Source organism: Salvia splendens, chromosome 20 (genome assembly GCF_004379255.2).
Source record: "Salvia splendens isolate huo1 chromosome 20, SspV2, whole genome shotgun sequence".
Classification (NCBI taxonomy): Eukaryota; Viridiplantae; Streptophyta; class Magnoliopsida; order Lamiales; family Lamiaceae; genus Salvia; species Salvia splendens.
The window spans coordinates 12,220,243-12,243,631 of record NC_056051.1 but is presented as its reverse complement, the minus strand read 5'-3'; the positions used below and the strand labels follow the sequence as shown (position 1 = coordinate 12,243,631).

Sequence of the window (23,389 nt, the reverse complement as noted above, 5' to 3'; positions counted from 1 at the left end):
GAAAAACAAAGATAAAGTTCACCAAATGCTTTTGTGTCATAGATTGTTTAAGCTGAATAAAGGTGAAAATAAATATATCAGATAAGGAATATATCCCATATTCTCTAATGTTACAGATCAAGAGCACTCTATCTATGCCACTCCAAGAGGGATGAACAAGCACCCAAACTATACAAGTCTAACATTACTATGGGAGTGTTATATTGCTAACTAAATACTTAATTGCTAACTACAATTAAATAATAGCCATTAGATATTCAAATCAAGGGCCTAGATCATTATCCCCGAAATATCAATACGATCAAGAAAAAACGCCAATCAGGGTATTAATGTCAATTTACAACAAATTAGTTGTAACTAACTTTTGAAAAATATCTCATACCTTTAAAACGCATATAACTTTCTCGATTTAAATTATTTTTTCGCACAACATATATCTAATCAAAGATAATTTCATAAGGATTCTAACGAGATCTCACATGCATATGTTTCGATGTCAAAATTTGAAAAAAATTTCTAAAATTTTCATAAATTTCGGTAACAGCTTTATATCAATACACGACACATAATATGTCAATACAATGCTTGTACAATGTCAATATGAAATTTTATTGACATTGTCATGTCTTTGTGTTGATGTATTTCACATTGTGTTTCTAAACCCTAAATTTATAGCTGCTATTATTTTTTAATATTAAAAAATGAAAAATGAAATTACACATGGCAAATTGTAGATCACAAAATTTCTAAAATCATATGATCTTAAATTAGTTGTAGTTAGCAATTAAATGATGAGTTAGCAACTGATCACTCCCCAACATTACTAAATAAACAGATATTTTCTAGATAAGTTTGCATAATTTTGAACCCCAAACAAAAGTGAAAAAGATAGTCAAATGCTACCTCCGTCCCTTAAAAACAGAAACGATTTCCATTTGGTCCTTCCCTTAAAAATAGAAACTTTCTAAAACTTTTTATTTTATGAGCTGAACCCCATAATCCACTAACACTACTTCCTCTACTTTTTCTCTTCCTCTCTCTTTACCTATTTTTCTCTCTTCATCTCTCTTTACCTATTTTTTTTCTCTCTCTCTCTCTTACTCTACCCTTTTTTCTCTCTGTCTTTCTTACGTAACCAATTGTGCATCAAAACTCATGCCGTTTCAAAATTTTCTATTTTTCAAGGCCAGAGGTAGTAGTACTTAAGGAAATTATAAATTACTATTAACTTACAAGGAAGCTTGCTGGAAGAAAATTGAGTAACATCGCTAGCATAATAATCTTGTTATGTGCCAGTTGAAACCTTCGAGTTACCACTTCTATATACAGCTTGCCTATTAGAATCAATACTGATTTAACAACCAGCATTGTCAAATGCAGGAGAAATAAAATCAGAATGCTTTAAAATAAGTGCATCAGAAAACTATGGTACTCTACGGGAAGCAATCTCAGGATCCTTAACCCTCTGGCTATGAAAAGATAACAAACCATCATCCAATTCTGGAAGGTCGACTTTAGCTACTTCATCGGGCCTTCCAAGAATTTTAAAAATAATTTTATAATAAAATAATTGGATGTAAAATAATATTATTATGTATTTGGATGGTAACATTAAGAAATTGAGTATATGTGCATGTAGTCATTTTATATAATTTACAAAACTAAAAATTATTTAATACTAATAAAATAATTTGATGCGAATGACCATGATAGTTTCATTTAATGATAAAACTCAAAAATTAAATATATATGCACGGATGTAGTCGTTTTTATATTGAAATTTTAAAAATTATTTAATAATAAAATAATTTGATGTGAATGAGTATGATTATTTCATTTGATTATAACACTGAGAAATTAAATGGAATGAAAAAATATCCACATTCTTGATAATGGGAGAAGAGATTAAGCAAGTAATGTATAATATCTACATTTATTAATTACTAAGATGGTAAACTATCTCCTCAATCGGCTAAAGTCTAAATGTATGTAAATGATGATTATGAAAAATTTAGTGTTTCCTAAATAATCATAGAAGGTTAATTATGTAAAATATTAAATTAAATAATTTTCATAAATTTAATCTGAATGTAAAATACCCAAACTATCCAGTTTTGTTTACATAATTTTTGTTAATTTATCACTACTCTCAAGAGGTTGAATTTTAATCATGAATTTATCTTACTCCAATTATGCAAGGGCACAAACAAAATTAATGCAATAAATACCAAAGCTTCAAGTTATACATAACTTACTAGTTAAATAAATCTTAACTTCAAGAATTAATTATAATCATCATAAAAGTTGGACTAAACCAACACTAATATTTTAAAAGAAGACTTAGGCTCAACTATTTAAATTTTAGAGGGTTTATTCCATAATAAAAAATAATTAAAAAAACCAAAAACTTAATTAATTTAAAGTCCATTATGCTAAGAAATAAAAATGAAACCCAATTCACTTCAAATTCAAACTCTGAAACCCTAGTTAATTCAAATTCAAAGTCTGAAACTTGCGCCTCCTTCCCCCAACGCCTCTTTCTCTCAAATCTCCCTTCTCTCTCGCCTCTGCCGGAAACGGCTGCCACTGCCGGCCCGCCGGCCATCTCTCCCTGCTTCCCTTCTCTCCTTCTTTCCTCTCTTCTCCCTCTCCCTCTCGGTCTCCCTCTCCGCCAGCACCGCCGCCGGCTGGAAACTGCCGCTGCTGTCGACGGGCGGCCGCCGCCGCTGCGCCGGCCGCCGTCGCCGTCGTCGCTCGGGAGGTAAGTATATTTCACTTTTAATTTGTAAAAACAAGTTTCTAAACTTTGAATCTTTGCTTAAATTTTCAGAAATTAAGAGGAGTTGAAAAAGAGCCAAGAAGTGTCGTTGTTTGCCGTATTTCGCCACCACCGCCGGCTGCCGTCGCCGCCGCCGACCCGGCGCTGCTGCTGTTACTGACAGAGGACAGAAACTCCAGCCAGGGTATGATTTCTTACTTCCTTAGTCAAATTCTTAATTGAGTGGCTTATGTATTTGTGATTCAAGACGGCTAAGGTTTTTCCTATTTATGCATAAAAGTTGAGATCTTGAAGAAACACTAAGCATGCTTGTGTTTTGGGTTTTGGGACAGAGATATGTACTAAATTATGGCTTGCTTTGAACAAAGAATTTTGGTAGGGAACTTACTTAGATATGAGAAAAAGCTTGATGAATGAACAATATGCAACTTTCCTCTCCTTGCTAGCTAGACTCTTGAAGCACTTTCTTCTAAACTAGAATGTGTGGAAACATGGATTTTTGTGGGTGGGATAGATGAATTTATGTCATGAAACTGATGAGAGATTGTGATGGGAAAAAAGTTGATAGATATAGTGAATTTCTTACAGAGTGATCTTGAATGTGGCGACAAGATACATAAGGCTCCTCTCCTCTCATTCTTCATACTCATCATGGTGTTGGGGACTTTGTTCCTCTGATTCTAATTAACTCACTGTTGGAGCATGCATGGGGAGGGATTGTTCTTGCAAGATTTTGAAAGATGATAATGCTTGTGTGCTTTAGTGTCACCACAAAGAGAATGGCGTCAAAGTTGTTATTTTGTGGACTATCCATTCTTTGACTAAAGGGAGAAATAGAGTGTAGAAGTTCTTTGTCTTCTAGCAGACAAGCTCTTCTTTCTTTGACTGCAGAACATGGCTTGGGAGAAAAAGTGGGCATTCAAGACTAAAGAGTGGCTATCCGAAAAGTGCCATAATGCCTATTGCAAAGTGTTGGATACAAAGGGTTGTATATATATGTATATATTCACATGTATAGCTAGTGTATTACTCATGCCGCAAGGCAAGCAATTTTCCCAACTTCTTGCACCTACTTGTTCGAGCAATTTTCCTTTCTCCCATCTTGGTAATTAATTATTCTCAACATAGATAAAAGATGTAAAGCAAGCAAACATAGTAGTTTAAAAGATGTGGGATATTACAGTTTTCTTCTTGATAAGATTTTAATGAAGTTTGTTTCTTCTTGCAGGAGCTTGGGAAGGGGGTGGACTGCAGGAGCAACTAGCTTCCTATATTGGACTCCCGGCCCTGATGAATAAAATGAGTAGGTACATTTTTTTTGTAAGAGATCATCTCATGTTGTGATTTAGTACTTATTTTTTCTAGTGATGATAAAAGAAAATGAAAGAAATTCTCTTTTTTTCTATGATATAAAACGTTTCCTTCCTTTCGCTTAAGATTTGAAAATCATGTTAATAAAAACCACGTTTAAATAACACTTAATTTTCCTGGGGTCTTACATGATATGCAAATATTCACACTGTTTTGTAGGGAATGAGCTTCATAAAAGGGAATTTTAATGCCAGAAAAGGAAGGTAGGAAGGTAAGACTGATCTTGCAAAGATGATAGGAAAGAAAGATGGCATGGCAATATATTTTTAAAGAAAACAATTTAATCGATCAATCAAAATTGAATGTTGGAAAGTTTCGAAGATGATCTAAATTGACAGAGTACTACGTTTTTTTATTCTGATAAAGATACACTGGTAGATGTTTGCTTTCGGCATTTTGGTATGTGAGAAGGTACCAGGTTTCTAGCAGGCAGGAAATCCGAGCTATTATTGTAGTCGTCAAATCTTGGTCTTTGAGGATTCTGGTAACTCTACTTCTCATCTTTTTCGGGTGTCATTCAAACCTGTATATACTCAACTTGTGATGTTTCCTACTTATACATGAGTGCCTAACTGCTATTTATTCTCATTCATGCCTGATATGTTGATTTTATAGAGGACTTACATGTTTTTTTGTAATTGACATGTTATGATTAAGAGTAAATTTCCGAGAGGTTGTCTGCCATGGCTCTCTAATATGTGCTTCTCCCTAGTTTTTCATGATTTCATACACATCACCAATTGATAAACAATGGATATTAGCTTCTTAAATATCCAAAAATTGCCCTAGTACTATGCTACTCTGTACTGAGGACGAAATGCTTCCATGAACAGAGTTTCACCACTTGCTATTTGTGTATGCATGCAAGATTTTTCTCTCTATTGATTGTCACTACTTTCACCACTTTTTTATGGGTTATTAGTGTAGGCTTCATTTCTCTCTCGGGTTGATCTGAAAACTTGTTGCTTACTAACTTCTGGAGAACTAGGTTTCCCGTGCTTCAATAAAGTGACAATAGTGTTCTTTGGTGCCCGATTTCTTGAGCTAATGAGAGAGAACTATTCCGGTTTTGAAAAATTAATTGAAAAAGCCATAGGGCCGATCGAATGGATGAGAGCTTTATGAGTTGCAATCTTGTTGATATTGGTGCATAAAAATGATTTAGGCAATAGGACAAAAAGCCTCATATCCAAATTATCACATGCCTAACCCTACATAAACCCCTAGTGAGCCATTTTGAGCCCCAAAAACCTAATTTCTTTGTTTAAAAATTTTGAAGTCACTATATTAGCCCTACTTATTATATCCATTTGTCGGCCTATATTTTCTACCATAGTCACTAAAATTAAAATGCTAGCACATTCTTGGGAGGGTTTTAATGGTGGCAAGGAAAAGATGGAAGTCCTGTAACATTCTTGGGAGGGTACTTATGGTGGCAAGAAAAAGATGGAAGTCCTGGAACATTCATCAGGTGGTATTCATTTATACTGAGATACAAAGTGAAAAAGCTTCGTCTTCAAACAAAAATAAAATAAAAAGGCAGCCTTTAAAGTGTAAAAAAAATCCAAGGCTAGAAAAAAAAGACAGCCTTTCATGTGTAAAAAAAAGCCAAGGCCAGAAAAGTAAAAGGCAACCTTTCATGTGTAAAAAAAAGCCAAGGCTAGAAAAGTAAAAGGCAGCCTTTCATGTGTTAAAAAAAGCCAAGGCTAGTAAAAAATAAAAATAAAAGGCAGCCTTTCATGTGTAAAAAAAAAACCAAAGGCTAGAAAAAAAGTGAAAAATAGAAATCTGCTCAAAAGAATATGATGACTTTGTTTAGATGGTAGAAAAATTCGAGTTTTAGGTGTTGAGATGTCAGAATTTCGCACGCATTGAGTGAGATGTGAAGGATGTTGTGAAGGATGCTATGATGGATGTGCTAGTATTTTAAGAAGGTGATAAGCTACTTAACCAAATATGATCACACCTTTACCAAAAGCCCCATTACATCCAAATGAATAAGACCTTTTGATTTATGCATCATACTGACTTGTGAGCGATGAATTTTGCTTGAGTTTGGGAGAAAGATCTTATGTGCTTAAAAGAAAGAATAGCCGGAAGATATTCTCTTTATGAATTAGTGACGATGGTTTGAGACTCCCAAGACATAAATCGAACTTACATTGAAGTATTGGGATGCCTAGCTCTTAGGGAATTAGTTCGTGTACAATTCTTGTTCTAAAGTCTTACCCGCGAGTGAATTCGGGGTCAACCTAATATCTCTAAATGATTTGTGTGATTTGACGTGACTTGAAGTAGAGGATTATCTAATGTCTTGTGAATGTGCTTATTTGTCTAACTTGACTTGAAGTAGAGCAAGACTTATGTTTTGGCGTATTTGATGTGTGTGGGTAATTGTTTAACTTGTTATTATACAATGGATGGAATGGAGGGTAGCGTACTATTGCTCCAGTTCAATTTTGACCATCTCACTATTTATTCCAGTGAGTTGAAGGGTATAAAGCTGCAACCAATATTTGCTTCAATAGTCAAACATTTATTTTTATAAACCTAAATCTTTCTGATGCTCTACACTTGTCGGTACCTGATAAAATTGGGGTTGTACTTGCTTTGTCTATTTCTGAAGAACACGATATATTCACTATGCCTGGATGTGTGGTTAGTTATTCTCTTCTTTGTACATACATTTAGATATAATTTTTTGTTTAGTTGTAGGAAGTGGAATACATACAACAGCTTATAATTTTTACCTCCTTGGAATTCTTCTACATGTTGCACTAAACCTGTAACCCTTTTCTTGGTTGTATGCAGGAAAGACTTTGTGTTTGAGTCAGATCACAGAGCAATCATGCTGCGTTTGAGGCTATTGAGATAATTCAGCATATTCTAGTATTACTCCTAGTCGATTTGAAGGCCTCTCTAAGCATTTAGATTCATTCTTGCAAATGTTATCTCTTGTGCAACTAAGATGTTTTCCGTGAAAGTTCCTATGCATAAATAGACTAGAAAGTACTTAGTCGATCTAAAGGTCGAGGGTGGTAGGGGGCGACTGAGTTCTTAACATAAAAGAAACGGGTGGAAAGGATGGAAAACTGAAGGCACAAGTCTATTTATTGATTTTTGAGCTTGCTTTGCTTGATCTTTTGCTTCTTGGTTGTTGCACCTATATTTTTCTGCTTATTTAATTCATTCTTTGCTGCATTTTTGCAGATTTATAATTAATCTGTTAAATATATTATATTTTTGTAAGTTATACTGAGGCTGACGTTTTTCTTCTTTTTCTAATCCACTGTTTGCTGTCTTGCTGCTCTATAAATAATACATGCATAGTATCCTATTTTTCTTTATCTCATATGCCTGCACAAATATGTGTTATATTAGTGTTTCTTTGATATATAAACCCCCATTGATTGTCAAATCTTGGCATCTTAATATATGTTTCTTTCCCAAGTACTTACTAGACACATTTCCTTTTTACTTTGGCATTAGGTTTGCTGAACTTGCATCTAAAAAGAAATCATGGGCCTTGGAAGCTGGTTGAGCTCTCAATTGAGTCTTTAACAAATGTATATAGTATTTACCGTACATGCAATATCTACACTTTGAGAAGATTTTGCCTTTTATACATATGCAGTTTTCAATTTCTCATTTGTTTTGCCTACTGTTAACATGGGCATTTGTTTTGTATAGTTTCTTGCATTGCTGAAAAAATGTTTGGCATAGATTCAAGAGAGTTAAATGCTCCCACCGAGGCAAGTTACCCGAAGGGCCAACTGGAACGTAATACAAAGCGCTTGGCAGATGTCGTCTCAGATGCTTCAAATTTTCGGTAATTCATTGTGATAAACTTTGTAAGCTTTGCTTCAGTACAACTAATTTTAAAATCTTATATAGTGCTATAGATTTCATGGTAAGGTTTCTTTGCTTTTCATGATTGAAGGTCGACAAGACTCAAAGCATGATATCTGAGTTTCTTAGAAAATGTCTTTGCTTATGTGAACGCTAATGATGTGCTTGAAGAGATTTTGAGATCAAATTGCTGGTTTTAACTAATGGATGCTAATTTTATGAAAGTTACTTTCAAATGAAAAGGTGAGAGTTTGATTGAAAAGGTGAGAGTTTGAGAACCTGCAATAACTTAGACTTGATGATCACCTCCATGCTTATCTTATCTTAAATGTTTGTACTCTATTGTCTGGGGACAATCTTATTTGTATTTTGCATGTTATTTGCAAGTATAGTGTGTGTCTGTGGATCTAGTGGCAAATTTCTGAACTTAAACCTAACCAACTAATTTTTTTGCTGGTATTTTGTGAAATGGAATATAGAGGGCTTCCCAAACTGTAGTTGCTATGTTCACAAGTCACTTAGCACATAGAATGAGTTTGTAAGTTAACAAGCATATTTTTTTGTCATCTTGATCGTCTAATTGAAAAACTACCTCGAACTGTTCAATTGATTTCATTTCCTCATTTGGTTTTTGTCATTGCAAAGAGATACAAATGATTAGTAAGAAGAGTTTAAGCTATTTGTCGATGTATGATGGTTAGTTATTTGTTTTATTTGACGTTTTATGTCTCAAGAGTCGAGAGTAAATGGAAATTGATATGCTATACACATCAATTCAATTCTTTTGATGTTATAATCTTTTCTCAAGGAAATCGTGCATTTTTTTTTCTGACCCTACAAATGTGTTCCTTCAGAGGGAAGCTTTAGCAGGAATCTTTCTACTCCCTCATGGAGAGTTTGTATCTGGCTGGTGATCGTCTAACGTTCTAGTTTGTGAAGAGGATGCACCATTAGAGTATGTATTATCTACATCATCTCAATAATTCTTATTTCACCAAATTAGTCAGTTACAACTATTGCATGGTGTCAATGTATATGGACACATAAATTTGAATTCACCCCTTGCAGTTTACCTCGTTCATCTTATGCTCATCAGAAAACGTCTTTTTTGATTAAAATGATTGCAAACCTTCATTGCTTTGTTCCTGATGTATACCAGGGGTAAATGATTTAGTAATTTTCGGTTTCAATCGGGGTATGCTGCTTGATAGTAATATTTAACAACTAATAACATTTGTTTCAATCTCAGATGAGAAAGATCTGTTTCTCAACATGCTCATTCGGTTCATAGAAAAGGACTATCAGAAACTGTCAGCATTTTGGTATGCGAGAAGGTACTAGGTTTCCCAGCAGGTGGGAAATCCGAACTTTTATTATAGTCGTCAAATCCTGGGTCTTGTGGATGTGCTTATTTGTCTTGCTTGCTTGATGGCGAGCAAGACTTCTGTTTGGGGTATTTTACGTGTGTGGGCAATTTAACTGGTTATTATACAATGGATGGAATGGAGGGTAGCGTACTACTGCTCTGGTTCAATTTTGACCACTTCACTATTTATTCCAGCGAGTTGAAGGGTATAAAGCTGCAATCAATATTTGCTTCAATATTCAAACATTTTTTTAATAAACTAACTTTAGTTCGATATTTAGTGTGTCATTTCATACTTAAGCCATCAATGAAGAACTACTACAAAATCATTCTGATGCTCTACACTTGTCGGTACCTGATAAAATTGGGGTTGGATCTTTGTCTAGTTCTGAGGAACACTATATCTTCACGATACCAGGATGACGCGTGGTTAGTTATTTTCTTCTTTGTACATACATTTAGATATAACTTTTTGCTTAGTTGTAGGATGTGAAATACACACAACGGTTTGTTATTTTTATCTCCTTGGAATTCTTCTACATGTTGCACTAAACCTGTAACCCTTTTCTTGGTTGTATGCAGGAAAGACTTTATGTTTGAGGCAGACTACAGAGCAATCATGCTGCGTTTGAGGCTACTGAGATAATTCAGCATATTCTAGTGTTACTCGTAGTCTATTTGAAGGCCTCTCTAAGCATTTAGATTCATTCTTGCAAATGTTATCTCTTGTGCTGCTAAGTTGTTTTCTGTGATTGTTCCTAGTGCATAAATAGACTAGATAGTACTTAGTCAATCTGAAGGTCGAGGGTAGTAGGGGCCGACTGAGTTCTTAACTTAAAAGAAGCGGGGGGGGGGGGGGGAGGGTGGAAAACAATCACGGGGCTTGGAAGATGGTTGAGCATTCAATCAGTGTCAAGTAAGATAATTTCTACGAGGGTAGTGTTTCCACTACTGTGGCAGGGTAACCGATCTTTCTCATATTTTAATACGAGGTTAGTAAATAATTTAATTACAATTTATGGAATCTAGGCTACTATGTTTTCTGTATATTTGATGGCATGATTTTTTCCGTTGAATTGATCTGTTTGGTTAAGTTCCTCAACACTTTTTATTGACTTAACATCTCTTATATGCCAGTTAGGTAGTTTTATACATAGTCTACTATGTTTGAGTTTGTTATCTTTACATGTCCGTTTGATGATTATAACTGCTGCAACAAATTCTGGTTTACTGAGTGAACATGATCCCATATAAATAGTGTTATAAAATACTGATCAAACTAACTATGTTAGTTGTAATGTTACCCCGTTCTAAAATTTTTAGCTTGCCTATAATGTTTATCCTTTGTGAATGCTTCTGCTTCAGGATCGGTCATTAAGCATCAACGTGTGACTCACCTTACCTTACGCTGGGTATTGCTTTACGAGCTGATTTAGATGCTTTGAGGAAGCTTGCATATTGGGAAGCTTGTCCCTTCCTCGGTTATCAGTTAATGTTATTATTGTGAGTTTTAGCTTCCTCGGTTATCAGTTGATGTTATTATTGTGAGTTTTAGTCTTACTTTGGATTTATGACATTATGATGTTTTCCTTTGGGGGTAAGGCATTGGAGCAGTTTGTGGACCGTCTCATTTGAGTATTACTGCTCCAGTTTAGTTTTGACCACCTCAATATATTCAAACATTTTTTTTATTAAACCTAACTTTAGTTCGATATTAAGTGTGTCATTCATACTAATTACTAAAGCTGAAGAACTACTGCAAAATCTTTCTGATGCTTTACACTTGTCGATACCCAATAAAATTGGAGTTGGTCTTGCTTTGTCTCATTCTGAAGAACACGATATCTTCACGATACCAGGATGTGTGGTTAGTTATTCTCTTCTTTGTACATACATTTAGATATAATTTTTGTTTAACATATTCTGTTGTGTGCCAATTCTGTTGCGTTTGAGGCTTCTGATGTAATTTAACATATTCTCGTGTCACTCTTAGTCGATTTGAAGGCCTCTCTAAGCATTTGGATTCATTCTATTTGAAGGCCTCTCTAAGCATTTAGATTCATTCTTTCCAATGTTATCTCTTGTGCAACTAAGGTGTTTTCTATTATAGTTCCTAGTGCATAAATAGAGTAGAATATACTTAGTCGATCTGAAGGTCGGGGGTGGTAGGTGGCAACTGAGTTTTTAACTTATAAGAAACGGGGGAAGGTGTGGAAAATAGAAGGCACAAGTCTATTTATTGGTTTTTGAGCTTGCTTTGCTTGGTCTTCTGCTTCCTGGTTGTTGCGCCTATATTTTTCTACTTATTTTATTCATTCTTTGCTGTCTTTTGCAGCTATATAATTAAATTGTTACATATATTAAATTTTTGTTTGTTATACTGTGCTTGACGTTTTTCATCTTTTTCTAATCCAATTTTTGCTACCTTGCAGCACAATTAATTAATATTCTCATATGCCGTGTACAAATATGTGCAATATTAGTGTTTCTTAGATTTACAGGCTCTTTCCCAACTAAAGTTACTTACTAGACACATTTCCTTTTTACTTTGGCATTAAGTTTGCTGTACTTGCATCTAAAAAAGAAATCATGGGCCTTGGAAGCTGGTGGAGCAATCAATGAGTGTCAGCAATCAATAAGGTTAGTGTTGCCACTACTGTGGCAGGGTGACTGATCTTTCTCATGATTTTAATATTTTTGCAATGCCGGAATGGAAACTGCAGCTTGTTGCTACTATGTAGTAAATACTTAAATTACAATGGATGGAATCTAGACTACTTCGATTTCTATATATTTGGTCATGTTCCGCAACAATTTAATTTGACTTAACATCTCTTATATGCCAGTTAAGTAGTTTTATACATAGTCTACTATATTTGAGTTTGTTATCTTTACATGTCCGTTCGGTGATTATGCAACAAATTTTGGTTTAAAAACATATTAGTAGTGTTGTAAAATACTATTCAACCTAACAATGTTAGTTGTAATGTTACCCTGTTCTAAAAAATTTTGGTTTGCCTATAATGCTCATCCTTTGTGAATGCTTATGCTTCAGGATCAGTCATTAAGCATCAATGTGTGACTCACCTTACGTGGGGTATTGCTTTACGAGCTGTTTTAGATGCTTTGAGGAAGCCTGCAGATTCAGAAGTTTGTTCCTTCCTAGTTTATCAGTTAATGTTATTATTGTGAATTTCAGTCTTACCTTGAATTTATGACATTCTGATGTTTTCCTTTGGGAGTATGGCATTCGAGCAGTTTGTGGACCATCTCATTGAGTGGCCACAGTATGCCATCATATCCTGCACTTAGTAGCATTTATAGATGGGGCACTCAACAGTATTTCCACGGCTTATACTGAACCTGATGTTGGCCATACTGCCAATACTGGTTGTGGATAATACTTCTACTCCAAGTGATTTGTGTGAACTCATGATCACTGCAATTTTGTCCTTCTGGTTTCAGATTGCAGGCCCACCATTTTCTCTGATCGGACCCAGCAGCAATTATCTGGATTAGCAATTCCCTCTTCGATCCCACTGCAACATAGACCACCAAGTTCTCTCAGTTCACTCCTAATTACATGAAGCCATCACAACACACCTACCCTTCCTAAGGTAGGTAATAGTGTCTTTGTCTACTTTGATGTAGTTGCCTTGATACTTTTTCTATTTTTACCTTGTTTTGACCGTATTTTTGAGAACTAATCTACTCAAAACCTATAATGCAGTCACTCAGTGGTGCTTTGCTGTCAATACAATCTGCCTCGTCGGATTTCCGTGGGCTTCTAGATCAACCTCAGCAAGCAAGTAAATAATCAGGTTTAACTGTGCTACTCTCTCTCACTGTGCGCTTTATGGATTACATTAACATGGGGACTGGTTTTACAACCATGAGAAGAGAAACTCCCATAGAGGTGATTGGATGTAGCTATCTTATCATTTTTAATTCTCTGTTTACACTTTGTCTTGATCCTTTTGGTTTTCCCATGCTTTTACTTCGAGGATTTTCTTCCTTGTTATGAGTTAGCAATTAAAAGTTCTATTAATAGCACATTTAACTTTATCCCACTGGTTAACTAAAATCTCACACTTCTAAATTCTTTCTTAACTCCCGACTACTTTCTCGTTTTCCTTTTCCCCTTTAGTTTCTTTATTATTTGTTTTCTTCCCTGTGCAATGGAGGCGTTCTGATTCTGGTTCAGGCCATCATGAACTTAAAGTTATCGTGCTCAGACAATATTTCCTCATACATGGCTGTTATCTCCTGCCTAAAATCTAAAGCTTTATCTATTGTGAGTGCACTTTCCAATTAAGATAAGTTGATATATGTCTTTAAATCTTACAACTGTTGGTAAAGTTAGCACACCTCAAAATTTTTATTGTCCTTGTACTTGTGCTTGGTGTGGTTTTATGAACAGACCCCCCTTAATTCTTTAAAGTGTGATTTTTTCTGTTGCAGCTTATGCAACTCTGTGAAGCTGAAAGTGTATCATACCCGGATGACGTGGCCAGCAACACAGCAACTCAGGATATGGCAAAGTCAGCTGGACTCGAGGTATTGGTTTCTAAAATCAAAGCATCATGTTGTTTTTGTCATAACTCTAGAGAGATACATGTTCATTGCATTTATAATAAAAAAGATTTCCTAGACCCTTTAAATCTATTGCTACAATTACATTGAAAAACCAACAAGTTTTATACTCTTAAAATAAACTGAATTATTTTCCAAATTTTTCTTGTGATTTTTAATTACTTATTAGTAATGCCTAGTCGTAATTGGGTCTATAACTCTGTACAATAAGCATTGCAATATCAGCACTTTGAGAAGATTTTGCCTATTATACATATGAGCGTTGTCATTTTTTTATTTTGCCTTACTTGGTGCTATCATGGTCATTTATTTTGTATAGGTTCTTGCATTGCTGAAAAAAGCTTGGTATAGATTCAAGACAATTAAATGCTCCCTCCGAGGCAAGTTACCGAACCGGCAATGGAGCTTAAGACAAAGCTCTTGGCAGATGCCGTCTCAAATGCTTCAAATTATCAGTCATTCATCATGAATTGTGTTTATTCTGTTTGTATTTTGTGTATGTATTTTGTGTATTGTGTAGTGTTTTTTTGTATGCATGTGTAGAGTGTTTGTGTAGTGTAGGTATTTTTGTGTATAGTGTATGTAGTGCAGTGTGTTTTGTTGTGTGCGGACACTATGTGTATTTTGTGTATAGTGTGTGAATTTTACGTGGTGTGTATTTTGTGTATAGTGTGTGATTTTTACGTGTAGTGTATATTATGTTTAGGAATACTTGGTGGAGTGTATGTATACTTCGTGTGAAGTGTGTGCAGTACATGTGTATTGTGGGGATAGTATACATTGAGTATATTTTGTCTATATTGTATGTGTAAAAAGGTTGTTATTTATTTTTTGTAGTGGGTCCAGTTTGTTTATTTGTGAACGGGTGTATATTTTGTGTATAGTTTAAGTATGATGTACAATATATGTAGCGTGCATCTATGTTTGCAATGTATGAATTTTCTGTATAGTGTGTGTAGTATGTCTATAATGTCTATATAGAATGTGTGTTGCATTGTGCATGTTTTTTGTATAGTGAGCATGTGTGTTGTATATATATTGTGCGTGGTGTATAAACTTTGTGTACAATGTAAACTTTGTGTTATGACGTATAGTGAGCATGTGCGTTGTATATATATTGTGCGTGGTGTATATAGTATGCAATGTGTATGAAGTGTGTGTTTTTTTTTGTTTAGTGCGTAGTATGTTCATTTTATGTAGTGTGTATGTATGTTTTATTAATGTCGTCTCTTGTGTGTTTTATTTATATTGGGTTAATGTTTGTAGTATGTGCAACGTATATATAAATTGTGTATTTTATGCGTGCATAGTATTGTGTATAAAAAGTGTATTGTCTATATCATGTGTGTAAAGTGTGTTATTTTTGTAGTGTGTTTGGTATGTTTATTTTGTGAATTGTGTACTAATGTGTATTTTGTGTATGATACGTGTGGTATGTGCAGTCCATTTAGTTTGTAGTGTATTTTATTTATCTATATTGAGTGTGTATTTTATCTATAATGTGTTTAATGTTTATAGTATGGTATGTATGTATAAATCTCGGTATAAATAAAATACACGCACACAATAAATTGTGATTGTTTAGTATGTATGTGTATAAATTGGGGTATTTGAGTGGTGTTTATACTTTGTGCTATGATGTATAGTATGTATACAGTGTGTTATTTTTTTTTACATTATGTAGTATGTTTATTTGTGTATATTGTGTGTGTGTTTTATTTATTGTGTGCGTGTATTTTATTTATACCGAGATTAATGTTTGTAGTATGTAACACACATGTATAAATTGTGTATTTAATTTGTGCATTTGTTGTGTGGTGTATAAATAGTGCGTGTGCTGTGTGTGTGTTTGTTTTATTTGTTGTGTTTGTGTATTTTATTTATATTGTGTTTAATGTTTGTAGTATATAACACATGTATAAATTGTGTATTGTATATGTGCATTTGCTGGGTAGTGTATAAATATTGTGTTGTATTTATGTATTTGTAGTGTGTGTGATATGTGTGTATGTATTATGTATGTATGTTATGCATGTGTTTTGTATGTTTTGTTTATAGTGTGTTAAATGTTTGTAGTATGTGCCGCGTATGTATAGTTTGTTTAGAATATTTGTATTTAGTTTTTGGGTAGAGTGTTAGTTGTTTTATGCGTATTTGTTTAAAGTATGTGTAATTGTGTAGTGTGGGTAGTGTATGTGTCGTGTATAATATGTGTATTGTGTATTTTGTCTATATTGTGTGTTAGTGTATTTTGTATATAATGTGTGAAGTGTGTGTAATTTATTTTATTTATATTGTGTTTGTACAATGTGTTAGTTGTTTTATATGTATTTGTTTAAAGTGTGTGTATTTGTGTAGTTTTGGTAGTGCATGTGTCTTGAGACTAGTATGTGTAGTGTGTATTGTGTATTTTGTCTATGTTGTGTACTAGTGTGTATTTTGTATATAATGCGTGTAGTGTGTCATGCCCATTTATTGTGTAGCCTATTTTATTTATATTGTGTTTGTATATTTATTTATACGGTGTTTAATGTTTATAGTATGTGTGGCTTGTATGTATAAGTTGCATATTTTATATATACATTTGTTGTATGGTAAATAAATAATGTATTTTGTGTTCGGAATTGTAGTGTGTGCAATGTATTTATGTATGTTTGCAGTACAAGTATTCTATGCATGTTTGTGTATTTTATTTATAGTGTGTTTAATATTTCTAGTATTAGGCGCGTATATCAAGTGTAATGGTTTTATGTATATATTTTGTGTATAGTGTGCATATGTATAAACTTTGCGTGCAACGTATAGAGTGTGCTATGATATATAGTGTGTATAGTGTGCAGTGTGTGTCATTTTTTATAGTGTGTAGTATGTTTATTTGTGTATAGTATGTGTGTGTTTTATTTATATTGTGTTTGTGTATTTTATTCATACGGTGTTTAATGTTTATAGTATGGACCACAAGTGTAAATTGTGTATTTATTTGTGCATTTGATGTGTAGTGTATAAATAGTTTATTTTATGTATGTGTGTGTAGTGCGTGTGCTATGTGTGCGTGTTTGATTTATTTATTGTGTTTCTGTATTTTATTTATACTGTGTTTAGTATTTGTAGTATATAAAGAATATTTGTATTTAGTATTTTGTGTAGTGTGTTAGTTGTTTTATATGTATTTGTTTAAAGTGTGTGTATTTGTGTAGTGTGGGTAGTGTATGTGCCTTCTGTAGTGTGTATTCTACATTTTGTCTATATTGTGTACTAGGGTGTATTTTGTATATAAAGCGTGTGTGCTGCCCATTTATTGCGTTGCCTATTTTATTTATATTGTGTTTGTATATTTACTGTATTTAATGTTTATAGTTTGTGTGACACGTATGTATAAGTTGCATATTTTTTCTATATATTTGTTGTATGGTATATAAATAATGTATTTTGGGTTCGTAATGGTAGTGTGTGTAATATATTTAAGTATGTTTGCAGTACATGTATTCTACGAATGTTTGTGTATTTTATTTATAGTGTGTTTAATGTTTGTAGTATTTGGCGCATATGTATATTGAGTGTAGTGGTTTTATAAGATTTGTATTGTTTGTATGTATTTTGTGTATAATATTCATGTGTAACTTTGTGTGCAATGTACGGTGTGCTATGATGTATAATGTGTATATAGTGTGTATATAGTGTGCAGTGTGTCATTTTTTAGTGTGTAGTTTGTTTATTTGTATATAGTGTGTGTGTATTTTATTATTATTATTATTATTATTGTGTGTGTGTATTTTATTTATACTGTGTTTAATGTTTATAGTATGTACCACGTATGTATAAATTGTGTATTTTATTTGTGCTTTTTTTATGTAGTGTATAAATAGTTTATTTTATATGTGTGCGTAGTGCGTGTGCTATGTTTGCATGTGTGTATGTTGTGCATGTGTTTTGAATAATTTATTTATAGTGTGTAATGTATGTAGCATGTGTCGTGTATGTATAGTATGTTTGTAATATTTGTATTTAGTATTTTGTGTACAAAATGTGTAGTGGTTGTTTTATATGTATGTATTTGTGTGGGCAGTGTGTATTTTGTATATGTTGTGAGTAATGTGTGTTATTTTGTAGTGTGTTTAGTATGTTTATTTTGTGAAATTGTGTACTAGTGTGTGTTTTGTATACTATATGTGTAGTATGTGTAGTCCATTTAATGTGTAGTGTATTTTACTTATACTATGTATACCGAGTGTAGTGTGTGTATAGTGGTGGTGTAGTTATTGTGTATTTTGTGGTGTATTGTGTGTGTCTATACATCGTGCGTAAAGTATGTTATTTGTAGCGTGTTTAGTGTGTGTGTATTTTATTTATATTGTGTTTAATGTTTGTACAGTATGTGCCACGTATGAGTATAGTGTATTTGTTATATTTGTATTTTGTGTAGTTTCTAGTGTTTATTATATATATATATATATATATATATATATATATATATAGGGTAGTGTTAATCACCTTTTCTCCCCTTAGATTTAAGTTCCTTCTCAATTTGGAGCGTTGGATCAGGCGGATGGACGATCCGGATGACAAGCATAGATTTGATCCCGTAGTTCATTATTTGGGGCATTTCGTGCATCATGGGGTTGAATTAGTAAATTTCTATACTCAAAAACTCCCGAAACGGCATGTGCGAAATTTCTATACCCACTACCTTCCCTCTATTCTACACACCATTCATCTCCAAACATATTAACTCACAATCTCTCTACCCGCTTCGTCTCCCCAATTTCGAACCCCTTTCAAAACCCTAGCCGCCCTCTCTAACTGCTTCGCCTCCAACTCGATTTCTTGGAAACAACCCTTCCGATTTTGTGCATTTAGTATTGTGTAGTAACACACACCCACACCATGATTCACCCGATCTACACCACCCACACCCATAACACGATATCACATTACCCAAGTGTAGTGCCCGAATTTGTTGATGAAATCTTATACGGTTACTTATTTGTTTGGTGTTCTTGAGCAGATTTCAAAATGTCCAAAAGAGGACGTCCGTCAGTTTCACAACAATCGCAGAAAGAGGGTGATGAATCAATTTCATTTGTGTGGTCATTACTTGAATGGATCTGTACATTATGAACTACTTTTTATGCATTATATATCCTGTATCATGCATCATGTGACTGTTGTTGTATACGGTCAAAGAGTGAAGGGAATATTTGTATGTGTACTTGATATACTCGGTGCATTATTTGTTTATTTGAATGCATTATTTACCATGTTTTATACATAATGTGTGTTTTTGTAAAGCCTTCAAAGTGCGAATGCAATATTTATATGTGAATTGTTTCAATGTATCTGTACATTATTTAACTATTTCTATTGTCACGCCCGCATTTTCTAAGGATAGAAAACATGGTTGATCGCGACTAGGGGAGGATTAAAGAAGCGGGGAAGAAATGGGAAACAACACAAATCGACCATAGCTCGAAACAAATGGGAATAGCTTGAATAAAAATCAGAGTATCATCTCAACAATTGACAACTCAAAGGGATTATATCTCAACAATACATAAACTCAAAAGAAACAAGATTCAGCGGAAGCATTTCGAGAGAAGAATAATATTATGTATGAAGACACAATATATTCGGAACATTTAAAAGCAAACACAAATCTTTACCAGCTCTGCTCAACACCCACCGCGCTCGTCATAGCTCAACCTGCACATTTTTTAAAAAGATATGCAGGGCTGAGTACTTGATGCACTCAGTGGACTCATGCCGAAAACATTTTCAATAAAAATATTTATCATGCCATTAACGAGTGACCTCGGTTTTAACTTTGAAAGGGCCCGAGTCACTAAAACATTTCACCAACTTCATCATCAACATCAGCCTCAACATCATCAACATCACCGTACCATATCTGAACATACATGACAAGGAATGTGGCCACATTCCAAGCCACTAGACCGGCCAACTCAAAGAGATAGCGCACGATCTACGGGGTGTACACTAGCCTGAGTAGGGACTCACTCCCTAGTCAGACCCGAATTCGATTAACCATACATGGCAAAAGCCACTTCAGATATGTCCCATAGCAACAAAAAAAATATGGCATGACAAACATATTTCGCAAGAATAAATATACTTAGGACATAGTCCTTATTTAAAAAGAAAGCCCACCTCGTTTGCTTATCTCCTCAAATCAACTTTATATTCCGACCTCAACAGACGTGCATAAAATTCAACCTTTTCAAAAGATCATGATATGCAAAAAATATTAGACTTGGCGAAATAAATACTTAAAAGAAAAGCATGCATCCTTAATGCTATTAAATCTTACCTTTAAATCTTAGCTAGCAAATTCTTAAATTCTCGTGTGTAACTCATGAATTCAGCCCATATCACTTCATCATGTAACTCCAACCTTTCTCTCTATTTGGACAGTTTCCAGCCCACATCACTTAATTATTTAAGATTCTAGCAGTGTTCTCCATCTCCATCTTTCTTCTAAATTTCAAAGTATAATGAAACTCCCAACTCCTAAAATATATACTCCAGCTCAATAGTCATTACAAATCCCTTCCCAAAATCCTACTCCACTTCCTGGTAGTCAAAAAGAATTAATTGCTCCAGCAAATCCATTAACTTAGTCGCGTATCTAGAAGAATGAAATACTCATCAACGCATCTCCATTCTCTCTCAAATCTGCCGATGGTGAGCTCGATGTTCCAGCTCCTCACTGCTGCGACACAGCAATCGCGTTCACAGCTACGGGCTCCTCACACCGCCTCCTCGGTTCTCCCAAACATCAGTACGGCGCTTCCGCCTCACCGTTGCTACTCCAATCCGCTCGTAACCACGCCGCCATCGCCATCCACCGAAGTCGCCGCTTTGAGCAGCCGCTGCTGTTCACACACCGGATGCCAGCGCCGCTGCTCCCTCTCCCGACATCTCCCTTCATCTTCACTTGTTCTCGCCGAAAAAACACAGCACCACTGCCGCCAATGTCGCGACGCAGCAGGAGCTGTTGCTGCTGCTCGCTGATTCTCCCTACCTCCGTCGCAGCTCCACATCGGTTCAGCCCGGAGTGGATCCCGTTCTGCCGCTGCCTCACATCCTCTCTTTTTCTCTGAATTCATAATCAAATCAGCACTGCATCTCTCCCTCTCGCGGTTGTTGTTCGTACTCCAAATTGAGGGCTCGTCGTTGCTGCTCTGTTCCCATCTCTCTCTCGGGCTTCTCAACGTCGCAAAGGTCGCAGGGCTCCTCCTTTTTCTCGGTTTGTCGCCCCGAAAAAGTGCTGCTGTTCGGAATTTGTATTACTATTTTGATTTACATACTCCATTTTCTTCTATTTCTGATTTTGTTCCAAGAATCTGTCTTCATCTTTACATTTCACGGCTAAAACTTTCTAACTCAAAAATAGAGCAAATTCTGGTCCACACTTTTATTAATTCCCAAGAAAAGAAAAGAAACAAGTGAATGTTGAAATTCAAACCACCGATTCCATTCCCTTCCCTTGCTTGACGAATTCAATCCGGCGAGGGCAAGAATCACGCTGCTCTTCTCTGCAATTCTTCAAGAAAACGTAACCGACGATGGTGTCGATGGTCAGAACCACCGCGTAGATATAGGCGACGAGCGCCGCCTCCGTCACCATCGCCGGAGTTACTTTCATTTCGCGGCTGTACGCACTGAACACGCGGTACAGCCGAGAGTGCCATCCCTGTCGTTCCGCTCCGCCGTCGCTTCTCCTCCGCGTAGCCGTCACCACTGCCGCCATTGATGAAATCAAGAAGAGTGAAAAGGAGTAGAGTATGTGATAGCAAGATTGTTGGGAGTGATGAACGTGGGATCATGGGGAACCGATTTCATGGAATGGGGAGTAGAGTCCGATTTGTTCTCTTCTTCCGGATTTTGTGGAACATATTTGGGAAACAACCACACGACAAAATTAGGGAATTAATTGGGCTGATTTGCATAAAATAATGAAGTTGAATTTGGCCTCAAAAATAAATGGGCTTCCTCAAGAAAATCAATTGGACTTGTAAAAAAAATAAATTTAATAGGTCCAAATATGTATTTTTTTTCTCAATATGGTAACAAAGGTGAATTTTTTTTGGGTGTACAAACGACGTCCTTTCAAGAATAAATAAAAAAAGTAGAAAAAGTCGGGGTATTACATCTATGCATTATATACCTGTTTCATGCATCAAGTGCCTGCTGGTGTACATCGGTTAGAGAGTGAATGGAATATTTTTATGTTCATAACTAGCCTGAATCTGTATATTATGTAGCTATTTCTATGCATTATTTATCATGTTCATTAATTTTGTTCATTATTTGGCTTTTTTGAATGCATTATTTTATCCTGTTTTATGCATCATGTGACTGCTGTTGTACATGGGTCAAAGACTGAATGTAATATTTGTATGTACATTACTTGACTGGATCTGTACATTATTTAGTTATTTTAGTGCATTATTAATCATGGTTTATCCTTTATGTGACCGTTGTTGGACATGAGCCAATGGGTGATTGCAATATTCATGGTGCATTTGTTGATTTATTCCGAACATTATTTGCGTATTAAAATGCATTATGTATCACTTTTTAGGCATTATTTTGACGCTTCTGTACAAGAGTGTATAAGTGAAAGCAGTATAACTGTCCACTTTATTTTATTCAGTTTGTACATTATGTAACTAATTGTATGTTATTATTATGTATGTTGTACAGCATGAAAGCAGCTAAGATTGGACATTGACGAGGCGGTCGATGATATACTGCTAGTAGGAATTGCCCAGAAATTCTGAGAGTTTCTTAATTGTATAAAGAGTTTAACTCCACGGTAGAAGGAAGTCGTCGCGGAACTTGAACATGAGTCTAAGAGTGAATGCAATATGTGTACATTATGTAGCTATTTCTATGCATTATTTATCATGTTTTATGCATTTTTAGATTGTTGTTGTACATGAATCTAAGAATGAATGCAATATTGGTATGTTCATTACTTGAGTGATTATGTACATTATTTGGTTATTTGATAGCATTATTTATCTTGTTTTATGCATCACGTTGTTGTACATACTAGACCCTAGTCCCTGGGCTTGTTAAACCCTTAGGGAAAACAAAAAACGTGCGACAAACATCGAAACACGACACAACTTAAATGAAACGGGGCAGGATAAACGTTCATTACATATCACAAATAATACATTACAGAAACTAAAACTACGCATTACATTGCATAATGTGTACATTATGTGTATCTGTTTTAAAAAATGCCTACGCGCTATGAGTGTGCAACCCCAGATGAATTACTGCAGCTCGTGTATTTGGGCAACGTTTTTTAGACTTAGAACATACTACACCCTAGCCCCTAGGCTTTTTACTTAGGGAAAACAAGAAACGTGCATAAAGCATCAAAACACGGCACAACCTAA

At 34.9% G+C, this 23,389-nt stretch overlaps 1 protein-coding gene and 1 long non-coding RNA gene across 15 annotated transcripts; one reads left to right on the top strand and one right to left on the bottom strand.

Annotated features, from left to right (window-relative positions):
- The first annotated feature begins 4,020 nt into the window (after nucleotides 1–4,020).
- Nucleotides 4,021–14,494, top strand: LOC121782349. 14 transcript variants are annotated; one of them, XR_006046351.1, is made up of 9 exons: nucleotides 4,025–4,082; nucleotides 4,310–7,039; nucleotides 7,640–7,716; nucleotides 7,841–7,979; nucleotides 10,731–12,005; nucleotides 12,421–12,982; nucleotides 13,096–13,659; nucleotides 13,827–13,922; nucleotides 14,278–14,494. XR_006046351.1 is itself a non-coding variant. In XM_042180147.1 (6 exons), the coding sequence occupies exons 3-6, from the start codon at nucleotides 13,222–13,224 to the stop codon at nucleotides 14,425–14,427; spliced, it is 396 nt and encodes a 131-aa protein (XP_042036081.1). In that variant the 5' UTR covers nucleotides 10,220–12,005; nucleotides 12,421–12,982; nucleotides 13,096–13,221; the 3' UTR covers nucleotides 14,428–14,494. The 14 variants fall into 14 exon arrangements, 1 of the variants encoding a protein (XP_042036081.1); XR_006046349.1 differs by having other exon boundaries at nucleotides 7,640–7,979; XR_006046348.1 differs by having other exon boundaries at nucleotides 4,310–7,716.
- Nucleotides 14,495–19,621: 5,127 nt separating this feature from the next.
- LOC121782359 lies at nucleotides 19,622–21,853 on the bottom strand. Its single transcript, XR_006046400.1, has 3 exons — nucleotides 20,284–21,853; nucleotides 20,124–20,189; nucleotides 19,622–19,658 (listed from the first exon to the last, which is right to left on the bottom strand). It is a non-coding gene; the product is annotated as an uncharacterized LOC121782359 (long non-coding RNA).
- Between the last annotated feature and the right edge of the window lie 1,536 nt (nucleotides 21,854–23,389).